The 21,952-nt window shown below is 37.1% G+C and overlaps 1 protein-coding gene across 3 annotated transcripts in view; it reads right to left on the bottom strand.

The window, feature by feature from the left end:
• SLC38A11 (solute carrier family 38 member 11) overlaps positions 1 to 21,952 on the bottom strand; it is a 73,816-nt gene that overhangs the window by 42,264 nt on the left and 9,600 nt on the right. For all 3 annotated transcript variants that reach the window (XM_067741699.1, XM_067741697.1, XM_067741700.1), the window contains exons 5-7: positions 21,671 to 21,736; positions 18,125 to 18,231; positions 16,050 to 16,129 (exon numbers count right to left, since the gene is read on the bottom strand). In XM_067741699.1, coding sequence (XP_067597800.1) covers positions 16,050 to 16,129; positions 18,125 to 18,231; positions 21,671 to 21,736 — 253 coding nt within the window. The remainder of the gene's footprint in view (positions 1 to 16,049; positions 16,130 to 18,124; positions 18,232 to 21,670; positions 21,737 to 21,952) is intronic.

Genomic DNA, 21,952 nt, shown 5'->3' with positions numbered 1-21,952 from the left:
CAACTTAAGAATTATAGTTATTGCTATGGAAAGAGAAGTACATTGACTTTTAAATATGATAGTCTATTGTTGATAAAGACTGGAACCAAATATAGAAAATTATTTCAAAAAGATTTAGCCCAATTTAAAACTTTCTGAACTTTATATAATTATACAATATTTTCTACATGAAACCTTTTTGGATTTGAACTTAATTTTTAAGCTTAAATTTCCATAAATAGTCTATAACTGAAATTACATTCTTCCTACTGGAAAGTCATTCAAATCATTCAATTTTCAACAAATATTTGCTGAACACTACTAATGTGGCAATCAGTGTTATGGCCACTGGAAATGCTGCAGAGAAAAAGACAAAACAAAGAGGTCAAATATTTTTTATTCTGTATGATAATATAGAATAGCAGCATACAATAGTGTGTTGGGGAGGAAGACATTTTCCGCTATTCTAGGTTCTTCTAGCTGCTCTAAGAGTTAAATTGACATGAGACAGATTAACAGGAGAAAATCAAACAGAAGTTTAATGACAGGTATACATGGGAGAGACTCAAGGGAACTGAGTAACTCGCCAAAATGGCCAAAGCCCTCACATTAAATACCATCTTTAGCTAAAGGCAAACAAGGATGTTGGGGGTAGTGGTTTGGGACTTCGAAGGGGAGGAAGGCAATTCACATGAAGGTGGAAAAGTAAATGTTTGGTAAAGAAATGTCTGCTGGGCCATGTGGAGACATGGGACATTTAGCAGACCCTGATCTCTAGCCCTTGCCAAGTTTCTCCACCACACCTAGCACATATTCTTTGCAGGTATCTCTGGTGATTGCTCTATTCCAGGAACGTCCCTCTATCTGAATTCTTTTAGGTAGTGAGGAAGAAGGTCAAAGGTACTTCCTGAGTCTTTTGGGTCTTGTTTTCAGCTCGAAATAATCCACCTGCCAAAGAGACACCTTTTGGCATGGCGAATTTTGCTCCTCTACAATTGCTTTCTGTGCTGATGGAAATGTTCTACATCTGTGCTGTGCAATATGGTGACCACTATGCACATGTGGCTACTGAGCATTTAATACCATGGCTAGAGTTAATTAATTTTTAATTCCATTTAATTTTATCTAATTTAAATAGTCACATGTAGGGGGAGATAAATTAGGAGTTTGGGATTAACATATATACACACTACTATATATACAATAGGCAAACAACAACGACCTACTGTATAGCACAGGGAAATATACTCAATATCTTATAATAACCTATAATGGAAAAGAATCCGAAAGAGCCTACATATATATTTATATATATACATTTACATGTATAATTGAATCACTTTGCTGTAAACAACACTGTAAATTAACATTTGCAACTAACACAACATTGTCAATTAACTATACTTCAATAAAAAATCATAAAATAAAAAAAATAGTCACATGTGGCTGGTTGCTACTGTGTTGGACAACATAGATCTAAAAGGAGTGGTATAGGTAACTTTTGTTGCAGAAAACCTAATTAGCTTCTAATGGTCTAGAAGAGTTAAAGAAATTACTTAAAGAGGATTTATTTTTCCTGCAGTGTAGCTTATGCGGTAAGTTTCAGCTACTATTTACCAACTGAACTTCCTGAGAGGCAAGAAGAAGAATGGAGGAGATGAGTGTAACAGTAGACAAGAAGAATACTTTGTTAACTTATAAAGAACCATGGCTACTAGAGAATTTGAGAAAGAAAAAAACAAGAAGAAGAAAAGAAAAAGAAGATGAAGAAAGCAAAAAAAATAACAAACTGGGAGAAACAAATCAAAATTGTCATTATGAATATAGACATAGGGGGAAAACAGAGTACATAGTAGTCATATTGAAATATTATTAAATATGAACCAAGTAAAGACTAATCTGTTATTACAAAGTGATTAAATTATAGGATGAGCACTTTCCTTTTTTTTTTAATTTTAAAGAATAATTCACAATAAGTAACCTGTAACAGGAAATGGTTTTCAAATGATTTTTCAAAATCAAACATATTAACATACAACTCTTCAGGAGTATTTCTTTTGTAAAAAGAGAGGCTAATTTTCTTCTGAAGAAACCCCAAAATAAGAACTACTCTCTTCTTTTTGTTTTAGATTCTTCTGTTGGCACCGTCAAAGTTCATTTCCCTGAGAACTGAAACCAACCACATTTACTGGTGTGTGTCTAGAGTTTGCAATGGAAGCCAACAGTTTTGAAGTTAGTCCACTGCGGTCGATAGCATCTCTTCAGCAACTGTTAATGTTACCTAGTAATGCATAAACCAGCTCTTTATCCCCATCTGGCTCCTACCTGCTTCTTTCATTTAATGTGATTATTTGCTGGCTATAGATAAAACTGTGATTAATATTATCAATAAGGGACAACTAGAACAATAATGAACTTAATTTCCACTGTGGAGGAACTTTCTCTCGACTAAGGAAAAACATATGGAATACAGAGAACTGAAATGGAAAAAGTTAATGAGCTTTGGGGTCAGGCGGATTTGGATTAAAAATTTTTTTTTTAAGAACATAAATTACCATTTTTCTTTTCCAATGGTACAAAACAATTTGTCAAAAACAATTTCCAACTTAAAATGAAGAGTAGAATAAAGTTTTCAAGTATAATTTCCAAGATTAACCCTGTACAAATGATATACGTATTTTAGAAGTTCCAATACTTGCTGGGGAATTTTTTTAAACACTAAACATCTTTGTGATTAAGCCTACTTTAATCTTATCAATTAACCTTCTAACAGCATACTGTGAGGGAACACAAGCAGATTAAAAACACCGTGCTGTTTTCTGCACAAGAGAGACCCAGGTGATGCGGTGACACGAGCGTGTCTGGCCTGATCAGTAACACGGCAGACTTCATCTTCAGACCAGCCGACCTGCACAGAGGGCCGCACAGACCCGTTCTCTCTCTCTCTCTTCTCTAACTTGGAACAGTAAACATTATTTTAGATCATCTTAGCAAACTAGGGGCAAGTTTACAAACCTCGAGTCTCACAGTCACTCAAGGTGGGACCTCACACACCTGGGGTGTCTGATTTCAAATAAGCCTCGGAAGACCCTCTCATGCTGACCTGCCCCTTTCGCTGCTCTCCAGATGAGAGGGTCAAGGGCCTTCTCACCCTTCTTTAGGCTGTCACCACCCAGAGGCCAGCATATCTCTTGATGTCCACACAGGCGCTGGTGGACATTGCCACACAAGGGCAAAGAAGTGTGAGGCCTCAGGGAGCCCTGCTCCCTGGTTTGGAGCCTGCGGGAGCCCTGGCCCTGCCCCTCCTCCTCGCTTCTCCTCCCCTCCTCTCTTCTGGCCTCGCCCCACGCCTCCCGCATCAGGTCAGCATGTGCTGACCGTGGTGTCTGTGTGGGCGTCCTGGTGGCCATCAGGCCTGCCCGGGGGTTGGCCAAGGTGAGTGAGGCCATGCAGGGCCACGGGTCAAACAGGTGGGCGTTGTGCACTCATGACAAGGAAAGACCCTCAAAAGAAAGTGAAACTAAAATAACAAAGAACTTCTGCCTAAGAATATTTGGCTTTAGAAGGTAAATAAAATAATTACATTTCTCAAAACATAATTTTCTGACTGACATTCCTAAATCCTACATGTACATTACTTCCTAACTGCAGATTTTCAAAAGGCAATTAATAAAAAGACAATTCGGGTCATTCTTAAATAATATGAGATAAACTTTAAAGATCAGATTATGATTTCCGATATTTATAGACACATTCTACGGAGAGATGGCTATTGAAAACAAAATAAAATAAAATAACAACCAAAGGTGCAAATGAAGTCTCACTCCTGCAGGGAAGTAAAGCTCTTTCTGAATCAGACAGGAAAGTGAGAAACCAGACCTCGCTGTGCAATGTCTCCACCAGCGACTGTCCGAGAGCAGCATCTATGGTCATGCCTAAGATACCTCCTTCTGCAAACAACCCTTCAGACACATTCAAAAATGTCTCACTGAGACCTAAATTAGGCTTTTAAGATTTGGTCCCTTCGTGGGAAAAGCTGGTTGTGATCTGCAAATGACTATTATCAATTCTTGACTCTCGTTTTGTTATTTTACTCCTTGTAACGGTAAACGCAAAACTTAACTTTCATCTCTGAGACAAATATAGAGCACACAGTCAAAATAAATAACATGGAGAAGAGAACATTCCTCTGGGCAGTTACAAACCCTTGGGGAGGGGATGCTTGGCGGTCACCATGCCAAAGCCCTCTCTCATGGCCCTGCTCTGACTGTGTCGCTCCGTGTCTCCTCTGGGGTTGGCGTGATCTGCCGGGAGGGAGGGGTTGGCAGGGTCCCCCTGCGTCCAGGGGGACAGCCACTCGCGCACAGTGACCGCGTGTACCTCCATCTGGCGCTGCAGGATTTAAATTTTAACTTTATGATATACTAGCAGGGTGACTTTGGGCAGACTACTTAATGACACTGGTCTTAGTGTTTTCTGCTGTAGAACAGAGACGATATTAATTGTATTTTGTATATCTGACACAAAGGTTATGAGAAGATGAATGAGAGAGTGTGGTATATAGTGGACAATCAGTGTTAGATGGGCCTTCTGCTCTTTTTCCCTTTCCTCATGTTATCACTAAAGTAACAATACATGTCTCAGTCTGGGTGTAAGGACCTGCAAGTTCGTGAAATGCAATCTTCATCATGGTATTCATATTCTTTTAGAGAATGAAGGGACCTTGAGAAAGGCAAGCTATCTTTTTTTTTTTAATTTATTTTTTATTTTTTGCGGTACGCGGGCCTCTCACTGTTGTGGCCTCTCCCGTTGCAGACCACAGGCTCTGGACGCACAGGCTCAGCGGCCATGGGTCACTGGCCTAGCTGCTCTGTGGCATGTGAGAAGAGCATGTGGGATCTTCCCGGACCGGGGCACGAACCCGTGTCCCCTGCATCGGCAGGTGGACTCTCAACCACTGCGCCACCAGGGAAGCCCTAGCTATCTTATTTTAAATAAGCAAACGTTTAATCTTGATAACAGATGGTACAAATGCAACCAAACGGGCAGCCGTTTGGTTTTGATTATGGTGAAAAAGATGAAAAAATTCATTTATGCTTTAGATATTGACAGATAAATGTTCGGTATTCCATCCCACCCACCATACCCCATACAGTTTTCTGCACAACTGGGTCTGCCAAATTAGTGCAGCTTCCAGCTGCAGAAAAACCCTTGGGTAATCTCAGGGCACGTGGAGCTGCTCAACCCCCCTCCAGGGTACAGCTTAGCCCAGCTATCAGTTCCCCAGCTAAGTTGTAGCTTCTCTGTGCTGATATAAATTTTGCTACAGTGGTGTGGAGACTACCACCAATGGAATCTTTGTTTGAATAAATTCAAAATGAATAAATTCAATGTTTGAATAAAAGAGGGCACTCATTAAACCTTAAGATACTGGACATCTAAAATGGATAGAGAGGCAAATTGCCTGATTATTTAATCACCACTTGGATTACATCTTAGACTTGAAAGGAAAAAAAGTATAAAATTATCCTTTTACATTTTTAAGATTCTATCTATACACACATGCACATAGATTAAGGGTTATTCTTGGTGTTAAGTTACAATGACATAGAGGGAGCTAAAGATGTGAAAGAGTTAACTCACTTTGCTAAACCCCTGTGTATAAAGGACTCAGACACACCAGAAAGCTACTCAGGATGCTCCAGCAAAAGGAGAAAACAAAGAAAAAAAGAAAGATGTGAGAAACTGGAAGTAGGGTGTCTAACACAAAAAAAGAGGTGAAAGAAAGTCCTAGAAAGACAATGGGGCAGCAAACTGAGAAATCACTCTATCTAGAAAGGAGCAAGAGGACGAAGGCTCTGAGACTCCTCTCTAGGAAAAATAACAAGATTGGTAGATTATCTTATATGTTCGAGCATTTGGAAAAGGAGTAACAAAAATAATCAAAGTCAAAAGCTAAACTAGGAGAAAATATTTTTAAAAGACACATTTCACAAAGGACTCATTATCTCCAAAATATACAAAGAACACTTCAGACTCAACAATAAGAACACACACAACTGAATTTAAAAATGGCCAAAGATCCACTGACCCCCTAATAGACCCCTCACCAAAGAACAGATCCTGAGAGCAAACAGGCATATGAAAAGATGCTCCAAACCATATGTCACCAGGGAAGTGCAAATTAAAACAACACTGAGACACCACTACCCACCTTGAAAGAAAGAAAAAAAAAAGTACAGCCATTAGACTGGCCAAAATCTAGAACACTGACAACTCCAAATGTTGGTGAGGATGTAGAGCAATACGAACCCTCATTCTTTGCTAGTGGAAATGCAAATTGGTACAGCTACTTTGGAAGACAGTTTGATGGTTTCTTATAAAACTAAACATACTCTTATCATAGGATCCAGCAATCACATTGCTTGGTGTTTACCCAAAGAATCTGAAAACATATGATCCACACAAAAACCTGCCACACCGATGTTTATAGCAGCTTTCTTCATAATTACCAAAACTCGGAGGCCACCAAGATGGCCTTCAGAAGGTGAATGGGTAAACTCTGGTACATCCAGATGATAGAATATTACTCAGTACTAAAAAGAGATGAGCTATCAAGCCACGAAAAGACAGGAACCTTAAATGCATATTACTAAGTGCAAGAAGCCATTCTGAAAAGGCTACATACTATATGATTTCAACTGTATTTCATTCTGGAAAAGGCAAAACTGGGGAGACAGTAAAAAGATCAGTAGTTGCCAGTGGTTAGGGGTGGGGGAGAAGGGATGAATAGAGGAAACACATAGGATGTTTAGGGCAGTGAAAATGCACTGTATGATAATATAGTTATGGATACATGTCATTACACATTTGTCCAAACCCACAGAATGTACAATACCAAGAGTGAACTCTAATGTAAACTATGGACTTTGGGTGATTATGATGGACTAACCTAGATTCATCAACTGTCACCAATGTACCACTCTAGTAGGGGATGTTGATAATGGGGGAGCCTATGCATGTGTGGGGCAGGGCATTTGTGGGAAATCTCTGTACCGCTCTCTCAACTTTGCTGTGAACCTAAAACTGCTTTGAAAAAATCAAATTTTTTTTTTTAAAGCTAAACTGAACATCCAACTAAACATGATTAAAAACAAAACCAAAAGCAAGTCTCAATTCTAGAAAAAACGTAACAGAAGGGAAATATAACTAACTTTGAAACTTGTGTTAAGTCTTCACATATTATGATATAGAAGAAGAAGAAAAATAATTTGAAAGAGCTAAATCCTCATCTACTATATGACAACAGTAAGAATCCAGAAATAGCAGTTACAAGCACATTACCTAGAAGTAAAAATGTAAACGCCAAAAGATAGAGCTGAAATAGGAAAGGATTTGGTAGGAGGCAGCTCTATTTCATTAAAAGCAATTTGTAATATTTGATGTTGTAAAAATATGTGAATATTCTTTTGAGAAAAATAAATCCAAATGAAAGCAATATTGGGAAGAGGCAGGATCTTTTAAAATGTCTTACAAAACTTCAAATAAATCATGGCAACATAATGAAGGTTTATCATAAGGTTCAGATCATTTAAGAAGCAATGCTTCCAGTGTTTTAACATATTTTAATACTGACAGGAATACAGATTGGCTTGTAGCAGTTTGCAAATACTTTTACAAGAATGATTGCTTCTCTTACTCTGAAAAATCCAGACATGCTTAGTTATAAAATTTTTAGAAGCCTTTTCCTTATGTGTGCGAGGTGGGGAGGTTTTCGGGGCTTAAATTCATTTTGCAAAATTATCTCAGTTTGGGTTCTTGGATTCAGGTTTTGCATCCTATTTTGAAAGACATACTTTTCCTTATCTTTATAACAGTAGATTTGTAGTAGTAAGCAAGTAGGAAGCAAGTCCCACCAAATACATCTCCAGTCTTCACAGACTGGAGAAAACAAGCTGCATAGGGATTGCTTCTGATCACCAGAACATCTGACCTCCGATCAGGAGGTCGGACACCACATGTGTCTGTTGTACCTGACCAAACTCTTTTCAGCTAAACACAGGCACCTTCCAAATCATACAATCCCGGCAGAGCCTGCGTTTTTCTTAAGAGAGCCTTACATATTAACCTCTTCAACCAGATACATCTGGGAGTTAAGTGCTCTGGCTGGCACACAAAGGCTCCACGTTTCCTGTCACACCACAAGCTATTAGTGACATAAGCAGATCTGCCCACTTCCCTAGCTCCACATCAGCTGACAGCTCTCTGCCATTTCCTCGCTCCCACCTCACTTTTCTTCTGAGTCTGTTCTATAGACAGCTGTGGTCCACATGAACACATACAGCTGTTCAGGAACATTCTTCCTGGGTATCACCCTAAACATCAAAACGGATCCTTTTTTTTTTTTTTTTTTTTTTTTGCGGTACGTGGGCCTCTTACTGTTGTGGCCTCTCCCGTTGCGGAGCACAGGCTCCGGACGCGCAGGCTCAACGGCCATGGCTCACGGGCCCAGCTGCTCCGCGGCATGTGGGATCTTCCCGGACCGGGGCACGAACCCGTGTCCCCTGCCTCGGCAGGCGGACTCTCAACCACTGCGCCACCAGGGAGGCCCGGATCCTTTTGTTTTTAAACGGAAGTGCTCAAGGTTTATATTAAAATAAATGTAATTTCAGATGTGAACTCCAGATGATGGAAGTTGACCCTTGAACAATGCAGGGCTTAGGGGCACTGACCGTCAGAGCAGTCGAAAATCCAAGTATAACCTATAGTTGACCCTCCCTATCTGAGTTTCGCATTTGTGGATTCAACCAATTGTGATTGTGTAGTACTGCAGTATTTACTATTGAAAAAAAAATTCCCAAATAAATGGACCCGAGCAGTTCAAACGCATGCTGTTCAAGGGTCAATTGTATTTACCATTGGGGTTCTACTAATAATAACCTCTTCACATTATTATTATTATTGGCTGTGCCATGCAGCATGTGGGATCCCAGTTCCCCGACCAGGGATCGAACCCGTGCCCCCCTCCCTCCCCACCAACAGTGGAAGCGCAGAGTCCCAACCGCGGGGCCGGCAGGGAATTCCCCACCTTATTATTATATGCTGTCCCTGTACAATCCTGTTCATATCAGACTCTCCCTAAACTCTAAACTTGCATTTCCAAAACTTCCTTTTCCTCTCTCTCCACCCCAAGGGTTACTCAAAATTGATATTAAAATTAAAAATTTATGTTTTTTCCAGACCTGCTTCCTTTTTTATCCTGGTTAACAACTTAAAATAAGCTGGGGTTTTTTCATCGATGTTCCCAAGCATTTAGTAAATGCTTTACTGGATGGACAGACTTTTTCATTTTCTCCTTTTGGTGGTGAGTTCTGGACCATCTACAATTCTGGTTGTCCAAGCTGGAAACCTTGGCAACACCCTCCTCTGTTTCCTTTTGTTTTCTGCCAACCTTGCCTTTATACTGTTCCAGTTGTCTTTTGCCTGGATGCTTGCCTCCAGAGAGCCTCCTCCCAGGCCTTTAACCCCCATCTATCCTCACCTCTGCGGTGCAAGAAGTCCAAAATGAAGACTCGCTGTGGTTACTGTCCTGCCGAAGAACTTTCAATGTCCCATCAACTAAAGAACAAATCCAACTTTCTTGGCACTACATGTAAAGCTTTCCTTCCATGTTGGTCTCTACCAACCTCTCTACGATCATTTCTTCATTCTCTCTAGCTGAACTTTCAACTCAGGATCACCAACATTCTAGTTATTTCCCTAAAACAGAAGCTGTACAGGTGGTGGCGATGAGAGAGCAGAGGTCAGCAGATTAGGAAAGCACCAATATTCGGCAGTTTTTCAAAAGAGATAATATGGAGACATGACCATTGTTAAAACTATGATAAAATATATATTCGAGGAGAAACATAAAAGCAAGATAGAGTTTTTGAGAAAATTGTCAAGGGATGCACTTTTATTTTCTTTGATAGTTCCCCCAACCAGTGGCAGTGTCCTTCTTCTCCAGGTACCTCCTGTTAACGTTAAATCTTTAGGTCCTTATACACCTCACACCTCTGGGCCTCACTCATTTCTGCCAACAGTAGCTTCCCACTCCTCCCTTCTCTCCTTTTTTGACCCAGCTAATCCCAGTACAATTGTTTTAAAAACAGCAGATCACATACTGTCTTATCTTGAAATATTACTTGCCTGCCCAGGTTGGGCTAAGGGCCCTTCCTGTTTCCATTGCGTTTTGCCATATTCTATTAAATATTATATTGAGATTAACTGTCTATTCTCCCCATTCACAAACTATAAATATCTGAGGTCATGGACTGTGCTTTCCTCATCTTGGCAGCCTCAATACCTAGAAGAGTGACTGGCATAAGCCAGACATTTAATAAATGCTTATTAGCTGAAAGAACAGGTGACTCGATTTTTGCTCTTTGGTTGTTAATCTGTACCACAGACCAGTCTGGCTTCTAATCGGAAATAACACACAGGTGGCACATTTCACTAAGGCAGCCATTTATAAAAAAATAATTGATGGGCTTCCCTGGTGGCGCAGTGGTTGAGAGTCCGCCTGCCGATGCAGGAGACACGGGTTCGAGCCCCGGTCCGGGAGGATCCCACATGCCGCAGAGCGGCTGGGTCCGTGAGCCATGGCCGCAGAGCCTGCGCATCTGGAGCCTGTACTCCGCAACGAGAGAGGCCACAACAGTGAGAGGCCGGCGTACCGCAAAAAAAAAAAAAAAAAAAAAAATTGATGATGAGTGGGATGAGTCCTTAACACTGAGCAACCCAGGCTGCTCCTTCAGCTCCACTAACACAGGGACCGGACTGATCTCCTCGGAGAACATATTGTCTTACAGCTGTTCTTTTCTATTTTCATGCAGACTCAAGTCACATGATGGTTCCATTTGTTGCTTCATGTCAGCAATTGGTCTGGGAAAACTTAACACTAGCTCTAGCAGTGCTACAGAATAGAGTCAAATGGTATTTTAGCAAATGAGTGAGCAAATTTTGTTAGCATGGAAGCAGCCTTAGGAACATTTTCTTTGCCAGAGAATGTTTTTGTATTAAATTTTTAATGTCCTAAGATCATTTTCATTATCTCATGACTTCAATCCTCTCCAAGGAGCACTCTATATCATGAATTCCAACTTTTCAAGATTTCCTGGGGGACTTTCACTCCATCTTCTGCCTTGGTCTATAACATGTCCCATATCTCCCATGGTAAAAACGGTAGTTTTTAGACTTCTTACTGCCTTAAGCCACTGTTTTGTCCTGAGATTTTCATTCATTGAGGCTCTTAAAAAACAAAAGGGTTTTTTTTTTTTTTGGCCAAATTCACTTAGATCTTAATTCTCTCTAAGCTACTTTCCAACTTTATCATTTGATTGAAACGCCTGAAGGTCACCAGTAACCTCCTGTCACCTCAAGTGGATATCTGTAGTTTACACCATGCAGTCTACTCCCGCTTCCTGTGGCATCATCATTGCCTTGATTTCCTTTGGGATACCTTTTCCTCTGCTCAGAGTCTGTGTGCTTTAGCTGAGATGATCCCATCCTTAGCTTCAAAGGTAGTCATGTAACATAAACATAAGCAACACAGTACAAGGCATGATCGTCATGGGTCCTCACTAGAGCCAATCAGAACTAATACTGGAATTGAGGTTTGAGGTAAAATAAAAGAGAAAGCTCTTTCTATTTTTATGGACTTGGACTTGAATAGATGTAGGCTAAGATTGCCATTGCCGTCTTGTCACAATAAGGGGAAAGTCTTTCAGACACTAGAGCCAAAATAGGATATGAAGCCAAAGGATAAAAAAAGAAAAACTATGATTCTGTTGACTGAGCTCCTAAATCCAACCTAACCTAATAACAGAAATAGCCTTGAACTTTATAGCTGTGTGTGTCAATAAATTCTCTCTTGCCTCAACCAGTTATGGTTCTATGGTTGTTGTCGTCTGCAACAAAAACGGCAATAATTTATGCACCATCAAAACAAATCAGTGGCTGGTATCTGCCAGAACTAATCATTCCCTTTTCAAATATGTACTATTCCTTTGTCTTTACCCATTTTTTTCTGATCCTTCTTTAATCCCCTCTAGTTCCTCTTTATATATAGCTATAATTGTGGAATTTCAGGGTTAGAATGAATAAGGGGTAACAAAACTAGTATGTATTGAGATCCTTGGAAAAGGCACATTTTATATGCATAAATACCTGTTAGAAGTGTAGACACATTTTTTGAAATTATGTTTGGAACACACTACACTATTGATTAAAATGCTGTAAAAGAGATGTTATGTGAAGGGAGACTAGTTATAAATTTGGACTGCATGCTATCATTTCCATCCTGAATGTAAAGAATTGAATATTAATGAGGCACAGAATGAAGGTTTTCACAGTGATAATGCCTCTGATTGTAGTTTGAAAAAAAATGGGAGAAATGTGTTACTGCATTTTGATACTAGCACACTTTCTGGAAAGCAATTAGATTGCGTTGTCACCTCAGTTTTTAGAAAGCAAAAGGTTAGAAAACACAATAAAACTGCACATTATTTCCAAAAAGAAATGAAAGTCATTGGACTGTGAGATATTTGAAATCATATCAAAAAGCAGAGTTTATGGCCCTATGAGTTATGGAAAAGGAAATTGAATTGTATGTTTTATTTTTAAAACACAACCACTACAAAGGTGTTTCCATAGTAACAAGGTCAATACCAGTCGCCATTGCAGACCTTCCTCTTTTCTGATACTGGGTTTAAAGATCTTTCTCAAATACCACTTTAAAAGTCCTATGAAAAAGTACAGGGTTTCTGATCATTCATCTGAACAAAAAAATGAGGAAAAACACACATGGAGTATTGAATTTCTCATGTTTTATGGATTATAAGCATTTGTGGCTGTCATATTTTCAGAGAAAAGCCTGCCTGACTAGCTACTGTGCCAGCCCCTAAACATGGGATTTGATTAGCCTGATTGTAAATCTGGACAAACAGAAGTTGTTTGCAGTAGTATTCAAACAGAAATAAAAGGCAGCACAGTATTAAAAAACACACTTCCTTAACATTTAAATATTGAAAGAGTTAACTAAATAATCCCTGTTATTAGAAAAATTTCAAAGACTCAGATAAAATATGATTATCAGCACTAGAGGAAGGTTAAAAAGATACAGGTCACATTTTGTTTATAACAGAAATAAATAGCTCTTGGCCATAAAAATCAATTCATTTAGCACCACCAGGAAGTGGCTTCTCCTTCCTCTTTCCTTTGTATCAAGATACACTGCCTATATGACAGTCATTTGTATCATCTTATCTTCCCCACTAAACTGTGCACCCTTCAGAGCAGAGATACTTTCTCTTTGTGTTCACAATAGTATCTCACACACATTTTGTATATAGAAGACACTGAAAAAAATAACTGAAGGATGAATCATGAAAAGTAACAACACAACAGTAACTAAAATAACAAAATCTCTGGCCTATTTTTAGAAATGTGTCAGTTAAAATGTGTACTCATGATTTTAATCTCTTCAAACCAAGAGGCTCTAGATCTTTGTTCACAAACTTAAAACCATTAAGTAATAAATCCAGTTGCCTGACCCCACATCAATTCCTTCAGAATCTCTGCAAGTAGGGCCCTGGCATCAGCATTTTTTAAAGCTACTCAGGTAATTCTAATGTGAAGCCAGAGTTGAAAATCATTGCTTTAAACTGTTCTGCTTGGGCTCAACTAATGGCTTATTTATTTACTTCCAACTTTTAGCTGCTTGCTTTTTTTCCCCTCAATATTCCCTCATAGTACTCTATTTCCCAAATCTATTAACACCTTTTATTATAACTTGATTTATTCTCTACATGATAAAGGCTTCAATTAAAATAGTTCTGGCTTATAAAAGTAAAAATTTTAAGCAAAAATTATTAGTGTATTTTGTTCAATACACTTATTAGCCTTTCGTTGCTGTGAATTCAGCTTCTGAAAACCAGAGCAGAATACAGTACCAATATTATAGATGTTAAATACATCCAGTAGAATTTAATATGTGTTTTTGTGCTTTTAAGCTTACCTTTCCCAGGCCTGTAATGCCTTTTACACCCTTATCTATCTGGAAAAATTCAGATTCCTCTTTCAAAACGTCCAGATCATATTTCTCTTCCTCTAGGAAGCCTTCCTTAATTCAGACTATCAAGAACTCTCTTCTTCGGTGCTGACACTGCCCCTCATTTATGCTTCTATTTTGCACTCCTAATACTGTATTGTCATTTCTTTTTCTTTTTTGTTTTTAAAATAAATCCCTCATCCATAGTTGATCATGAACAATGTGCAGTAAGTGCTGCACAGCAAAATAGTTAGAAGCCATAGGTACTCAACAAGTGTTTACTAGATGAAGGAATAAATGGCCATATTGAAGTGAACCAGGTACATTTCAAAAACACTATCGCTATGGACTGAATTGTGCTCCCCACAAAATTCATGTTGAAGCCCTAACCCAAATTCGTGATGGTATGTAAGGATGAGGACTTTGGGAGATAATTAGGTTTAGAAGAGGTCATGAGGGTAGGACACTCTTACTGGGATTATTGCCTTTATAAGAGGAGACACCAGAGAGCTTGCTGTCTCTCCCTCTGTCTGCCACATGAGGACACAGCAGGAAGGCAGGCATCTGCAAGTCAGGAAGAAATCCCTCACCAGAACCCAACCAAGATGCCAGCCTGCAGAACTATGAGAAAATAAATATCTGTTGTTCATGTCACCCAGTCTGTAGTACTTTGTTCTAGCAGGCCAAACGGACTAATACAACTATGAACTGGGATTAAGTTATTTGAAGATAACATTAATATAAACATTACAGATATTTATGCTATCTCCTTTTATTGAAAACCTTAAAAAAAGTTTTCTTTTTAAAGAAAAGACCATATGAAATGTAGTTAGTCTAGATAGTTCATACTTCCTTTCAAATAAATTTAAGGCATAATTTTTGGTATTTTCCTGGTAAATTAAGAAGCCTGACATAAGTCATATATAGTGGAAGATGAAGTGATTTTGCAGAACAATGTTCAGTAGGAAAAAAATAAGTTACCTGGGGGATGGCATTATCAATTATAGCTATTCACCAAGTTTCTTTTTTTCCTCACAGATAACAACTGAAGACCCAGCATGTTCCTTGCACTATGTTAGAGATTGTCTTAAATTAATTTTATTTGTCTTATGTAGGATAAAGAAAATATTTAAGGTGTCATGGAAACTCCATAATGTATTATTTATTAATTTATTCAACAAATAGTTATTGTGCATTGTGGGAACCCAATTTTGTGTTTAAAGCTATTTTAAGCTAGTTTCATTACAGCATTCTCTTGGGACTGTGGATACAAACTACCCAGTCCTTATCTGATAAATCTATTCTATAATCAAAGCATAAGAACTGTGTGGTTTAGATCAGTAGAATCTCTACTTTGAATTTCACGGCTAAGTAACATTTTTAAAATTTGTGGAACCAATGCCAAGTTCCCAACATTTTATTTGGCCAAATAATAATGTAAAAAACAAATAAATATCATTACCAACTATCACTATTAGTTCACAAATGACAAAGCATTTTAACACAATTAAAGAATATAATCTTAGTAGAGAATAAAGGGTGGTTTTCAAGGTGACCACATTTCATTAAATAGAGAAAAACATCCACTATATTCTTTACTCTTCTCATTTCAACCTAGACTGGTGAAAACTTTGTTAAGAACAAATCCATCTGTGAGATAGATACAGAAATTTCTACCATCTACCATTTCTCCTCTTTCTGCCATCTACCACTTCTCTACCTTGTTCCTATTTCTCACTATTCAAAATCCCTTCCTTATTTTAATTCTTTAGGCAGGCCATGAAAATAATAAGCAAACTCAGTTTAATCCCATCAGCTACTACTTAAACGTAATCATTTTCTCTCATTTTGTCAAATACTGAAGATAAATGATGCTTCTGGTACCATTATAACTTTATGTTTCTGCATTTATAATATATCATATGAACATCTGAATGATGGGTATAAATCAAATATCAACCAATGAAGCAACAAAACTTACATGTGTGGACCCAATGAAACTACCCTTGCCATTACAATTCCAAGAATCAGAGTTGTTAAAACTGTAGAAATAAGAGAGATCTGAAAAAGAAAATGTAAAGATATATGGTCAGTTTAGAATAGAGACAATTTTATTGAAAATATTAGGTGATTCACTTTTTACTTGAGTAAACTTATGTACAGTTTTTAAAATACAATTCTTTAGTAGTTTATTCTTACAGATTGGTATTGATAATCTAAGGCAGGTAAATTTTTTATTAGATCTTAGTCTTAGTTCTTTTCCCCCCAAATAGAACAAGTACCAAATATGACTATTTCATAAAGGGAAATTATGTTTCCATTTTTCTTCAGGTTTTATTTTAGTGTTGACTTGTGCTTTTTTCTATCTATAATTGCTTCTTGCTTCTGTCGTTATCCTACCCTGCCCCTTCCTATACAACGTCCCCCCACCCACTCACACACATTTTGGGATGCCTCTGCTTTTTCCTTGCTGCTTTCTAGCTCTATTAAGTCTAATTTTCCTCTGTGGTTTTGTCCTTTGGTCTGTGTTTCTAGAGTCTTCTCTGCTACTTCCTCTCTCTTCTGTCACTATTTTAACTGGTTACAATATAAACTGGTCTGTGTGTATATGTGTTCTTTGCACTCTCAACATTAAATCTGTGTTCTACTCTTAATTTTTTAAATGGATAAGCACAATTTAGAAATTTTTGTCTGATAAGAAAAATATAAAATTGCTTTTATTTCATTTGATTGTCATTAATCTTGTTTCCTGGGTTGTTAGTTTTTAACTAGAGAGAAGGTTCTATTATAAGTCCTCTGATCCACTCAGATATTGGGAAAGAATCCGGTCACATAGCTAGAAAGTGGCCCGTGGGGAACTCAGATGCTCAGCCTGACTTCAGATCAGTGTTTTCTAACTACTCTGCTTTGCTCATGGGAGATTTATTTAAATACATCAATATGACATTTTTAAGGGACACTTAGGGTCAAAATGTTCAAGTATTAGTAATATGATGGAACATTAGCTTTCTTTTCATAAATGCCTTGCCTTTTGCTCTCAGAAGGAAGCATTTATGTCTACATTGAGCATGTGGAATGGAAAACAGTTCAGACATTTCAGAAAATTCACCAAAAAAGTTCCTTTTAATACACTTCAGTTTATTTCTAGATGCCTCTTATGGAAGGAAGGAGCATGGTCAGAAAACTCTGGAATATCATCCCCATTCTCAGCTCTACCTGGAAGAGGGGGCTTCATCACTGTGGATACACACGAAACATCACAGTGAAAAGTAAAACTAATTAACTGTTGGATTTTTCAAAATAGAATGTAAAAACACATGAATAACTTAAAAAAATTTTTTTTTATCAGAATGTTTGGCATAATGAGGATGCAACACCAATAATATTCTGAGTAAAATACAAACACTTCATGAGAGTAAGGAAATAAAATGCAGCCAGATAAAGGCTAATGCATGCAGATAAGCATATGTGGTGAGTTGAATACGTACTTGGTTGGTTTCATTAGAAATAAATAACCATTTCTCTTTAGCAATAAGAATCATAAATATTGGCCAAATTCTCAACAATTAATCAATCAAATATTGACATTTAAATTCACTGGATAAAAAATGGGCACAATAGACATTGTAATTTACAAAAAAATTTTAAGCCAATGAAGTGATTTATTCTTACTTCATTAAAGTTAATGTAATTTTAAATTGTTTAAATGACTACAAAGAATGATAGAAAATAGACTAGATTTTTCAGTAAATAGACTTGGTTTAAATAGAGTTCTTTATATTTTCTAAAATTAAAGTGTGCTGTCTGTGTCAGAGTATCTACCTTAAAAAAAGAGAAGAGAGGACCTATTTATTTCATAGTCATCAAGTTCCCCATCAGTTCCCCCAAATAAGATAAAATATCAAACATAGTTTACTCCAATACAATTATAAGTAAACTGAAAGAAACTAAAGATGAATACTGTAATTAAGAACTTGGCCATAGAGATAGCAGTTTGACAAAATTAATGCAGGTAACAAAGTGCATTTCTTTGCCTATTTAAAATGTAAAAATTACCTTTCCAAGTTTCGCTATATCTTGATACAGGGACAAAGGCAGAGTAAAGGCAACAGTGGAAAGCACAATAATGAAATGGTGACCAATAAGCAAGTTTTCAGGATCAACTAAAACACAATAAATATTATAAAGTGTTTATGAGTAACACCAGTGACACAAGTAGTCAAATATTTAATTAAAAAAATGACTTAATTAATACAAAGAGCTACATAAATGACAATTTTGAATAAATTCCATACAACCATGTAAAAACAGAAATAATTCACGAAAAATGTAAATACAAAGTAACTTAAGGATGAACCTATAATTCAAATAATGTTATAATATTTTGCATTCAAATTATTTTAGTAGCCTCTGCATCAGTTGTCCTGCTTCTTCCTTCCTTTGTCCCCTTAGTGTATGTGTGTGTGTGTGTGTGTGTGTGTGTGTGTGTGTGTGTGTGTGTGTGTATATATATATATATTTTTTTTTTTTTTTTTTTTTTGCGTTACGCAGGCCTCTCACCGTTGTGGACTCTCCCGTTGCGGAGCACAGGCTCCGGACGCGAGGCTCCGCGGCACGTGGGATCTTCCCGGACCGGGGCACGAACTCGTGTCCCCTGCATTGGCAGGCAGACTCTCAACCACTGCACCACCAAGGAAGCCCCCTTAGTGTATACTTTTAACCTAGAAACTACAGAGATCCTTTCCAAAGGCTAAAGACATTATGTCACTCCTTGTCCTAAACCCTCTAATGGCAAAACCCTTCATTCATAAAGTAAGCAACATGGGGAAATGGTATGTTCTGTGGCTTTTTTTTCCTAACTTCTGTATTCCAGAGAGACTTGATCAGTACAACTTAAAATTTCAAACCTCAAGGTTTTGATAAAAATATTCACTATATTTCTACACTTCTATTGAGAAAGAAGTGATTTCCCTGAAGGAAAGCAGACAAAGCAACTTTTTGGATAGGGAAGATGTCATAGGGAAGCTGCTGAAACCTGGTATTTATTCACTGCAGACTCTTGGCTATCAAAACAAGGAAATAATATATATATATATATATAGTGTGTGTGTGTGTGTGCGTGTGTGCGAGAGAGAGAGAGAGAGAGAGAGAGAGAGAGAGATCAAATACAAACAAAATTTGTAAACATAAAACATACTTACAAGGATTTATATATATATATATATATATATATATATATATTTAAAGCTGTGCTAATCACAGTATTCACTTTAGGAGCTATGTATCTATTCCAATGAAGACACTATTGTTTAAATTTTTAGCTCATATTGAATTCCTTCAGAGATCATGTGATTATACTTTTGCAATGTCAGTGGTACCAAGTCTTTGTGCATTAATTTCTGCAAAATCTAAAATCTGTAGAAGCCAAGTCTGTCAAATAAGTAAGTGAATGTGGTAAAAAACAAAAACAAAAAAAGAGAGCTATTACTCTGAAGAGTAAGACTAGTTTTCTTGTATGGCTAATAAACTAATGTGTAAGGAAGTTCCAAGGTGGGAATTTCAAAATGGCATAAGTTATACACACACACACACACGTATGTACCAGAATGGAAATATTAATCGTGGGTTTTTGTTTAACTCAGTCATAACTAAACAATCATCATAACGTTGTGAGTCAAAACAATAAAACAGGAAAGTCAAGTTCCAAAACCCCTGAACTCAACTATTTACATTTTTCTGGTGAACATAATATGAATTAAATTATTTGTGTATCTGGTCTGTTTACCCTTTCAAACTGTTTGCTCTACTAATATAGTGTTATCTTATTTACACGGATGTCTGAAGTTACATGTATCCTTAAAATTCTGAAAGTATAGATTAAAAAGGAAGGAGAAAAGGAAGGAAGGAAGGAAGTGTTGGTAGGATTATGCCTACTTGGTTGTCCCAAGAGAAAGAGACTATGCTATGTTTTCTAACATTTTCCTCATACATATGTATTACTTCTTAAATAAGAAAAAAGAAAGAATTTTTTCTAAATTAATAATGCTCCTTTGAAAAACTGAAAAAATAGCAAAGGAAACAAAAAATTCCCATGAATCGCACAATTAAAAGATAACCACAGTTTATATGTGAATATATGTTTTTTATTTTTTCCTTATTTATGGCAATAGAAAATTTACATAATTTAGATCATATTGTATATATGGTATTATATTCTTCTCATTTTCCTTAACATTCTATCCACTCACCTAATCTCAGTTTATGAAAACAGGATTTGGAGGCTGGGGGCTATGACAGCACCTACAGATAACAGCTAACGGTGCTGGGTACACCTCCTATATGCTAGGCACTGTCTGCGTTGTCTCTCGTTTCACACCATAATTCTATGAAGCAGGTGATACTCTAATTCATAATTTAGAGATGAGGGGCTAGAACTCAGCGAGGGCATTAACCTTCTCAAGGTCACACAGCTAGCAAGTAGTGGGTCAGTGATTTGATGCTCAAATCTCCTTGGTTTCAGTTTCCACTAAACCCTGTGAGAGGAATAGGCACAATTTCCAGTTTTACGTTTTGTTTCATTTTGTTGGCATGTTTCTAGGATGGGTGATTCACACACTAAGAGAAAACGTGTTTCTGTATCAATTTGAAGGATAATAACAACTATAAAGTTAGGCGATTATGAAATGGGGATTATGTGGCTTGGACGAGGAACTCTTCAAAGCAAAAAGACTCACAATCTCTGAATTATTCAAATAGCCATGATATGGTGAAAGGATGAACAGGGAGTGGCGTTGTGGCACATGCTGAAAAGGTCTGCTTAAAATGTTCACAGCGGCTTTTTCAGAATCAAGCCAAACAGGAAACAACCCGAATGTCCCTCAACTGGATGATAGATAAAATGTTTATATCCATATAATGAAATAATCCTCAGCAATTAAAAAAAAGAACACGTTACTAATAAACTCCAAAACATGGAGAATCTCAAATGTACCATACTAAGTGAAAGAGGTCAGACCCAAAAGGCTAGCTCCTATAAGATGCCATTTATTTGACATTCTGGGAAAAGCAAAAGTAGGAAGAGAAATCAGATCAGTGGTTCCCTAAGGCTGGAGATGAGTGAAAGTTTGACTACAAAGCGGAATGAGGAAAATCTGGGGGGATAACGGAATGGTTCTGTATTTTGATTGTGGCTGTGGTTATATGACTATATGCATGTGTCAAAACTCATAGGACTATACATTAAAAAGGGTTAATTTTACTATATTAAATTGTAGCTTAATACAAATAATGGGGACAAAGATTAGCTTGCTTATTTAAGAAATGATGTAGTATAAACACTACATGAAAAAATGATACTACAGATAGTGATACATAAGATATTTAAAATATAAAGTATTTTAATTATATAAATAATAATTTTTAAACAGCTAAATTAGAAATAAACTATATATAAGAGATTAATACTTTAGGATCAGATTGGATCATGGATATTACTGGATATTTGAAGTCATCCAATTCCTCCACTTGCAAATATTTTATTTTTAAATTATTATGAATCACATTAACTATGAAAAACTATATAAAATAAATATACTGACTTACCTCCAGGGATTCTTTGGAAAACTTTGCTCAAAGTATCTCCAGTTATTATGTTGTAACTTATCATAGCTAAACACATAATTAAAACAATACAGTCACCAACAAGCCATCACATATTTCATCTTGAATATTTTGAAAGTAATCAGTTATCACTTCCCAAATAGTCTACTTTCAAATATATATTGTGATTACAAATATGTACAACTTTAAAAATAACTAGACAGCAGATTTGTGGGAGAATATCAGTTTGTATTACAAAAGATTTTCCCTTCACAAATTGATTCT

The sequence above is a fragment of the Pseudorca crassidens genome, chromosome 6 (genome assembly GCF_039906515.1).
Source record: "Pseudorca crassidens isolate mPseCra1 chromosome 6, mPseCra1.hap1, whole genome shotgun sequence".
Lineage (NCBI taxonomy): Eukaryota > Metazoa > Chordata > Mammalia > Artiodactyla > Delphinidae > Pseudorca > Pseudorca crassidens.
The sequence above is the reverse complement of the archived record's forward strand: the minus strand, read 5'-3'. Positions and strand labels throughout refer to the sequence as shown.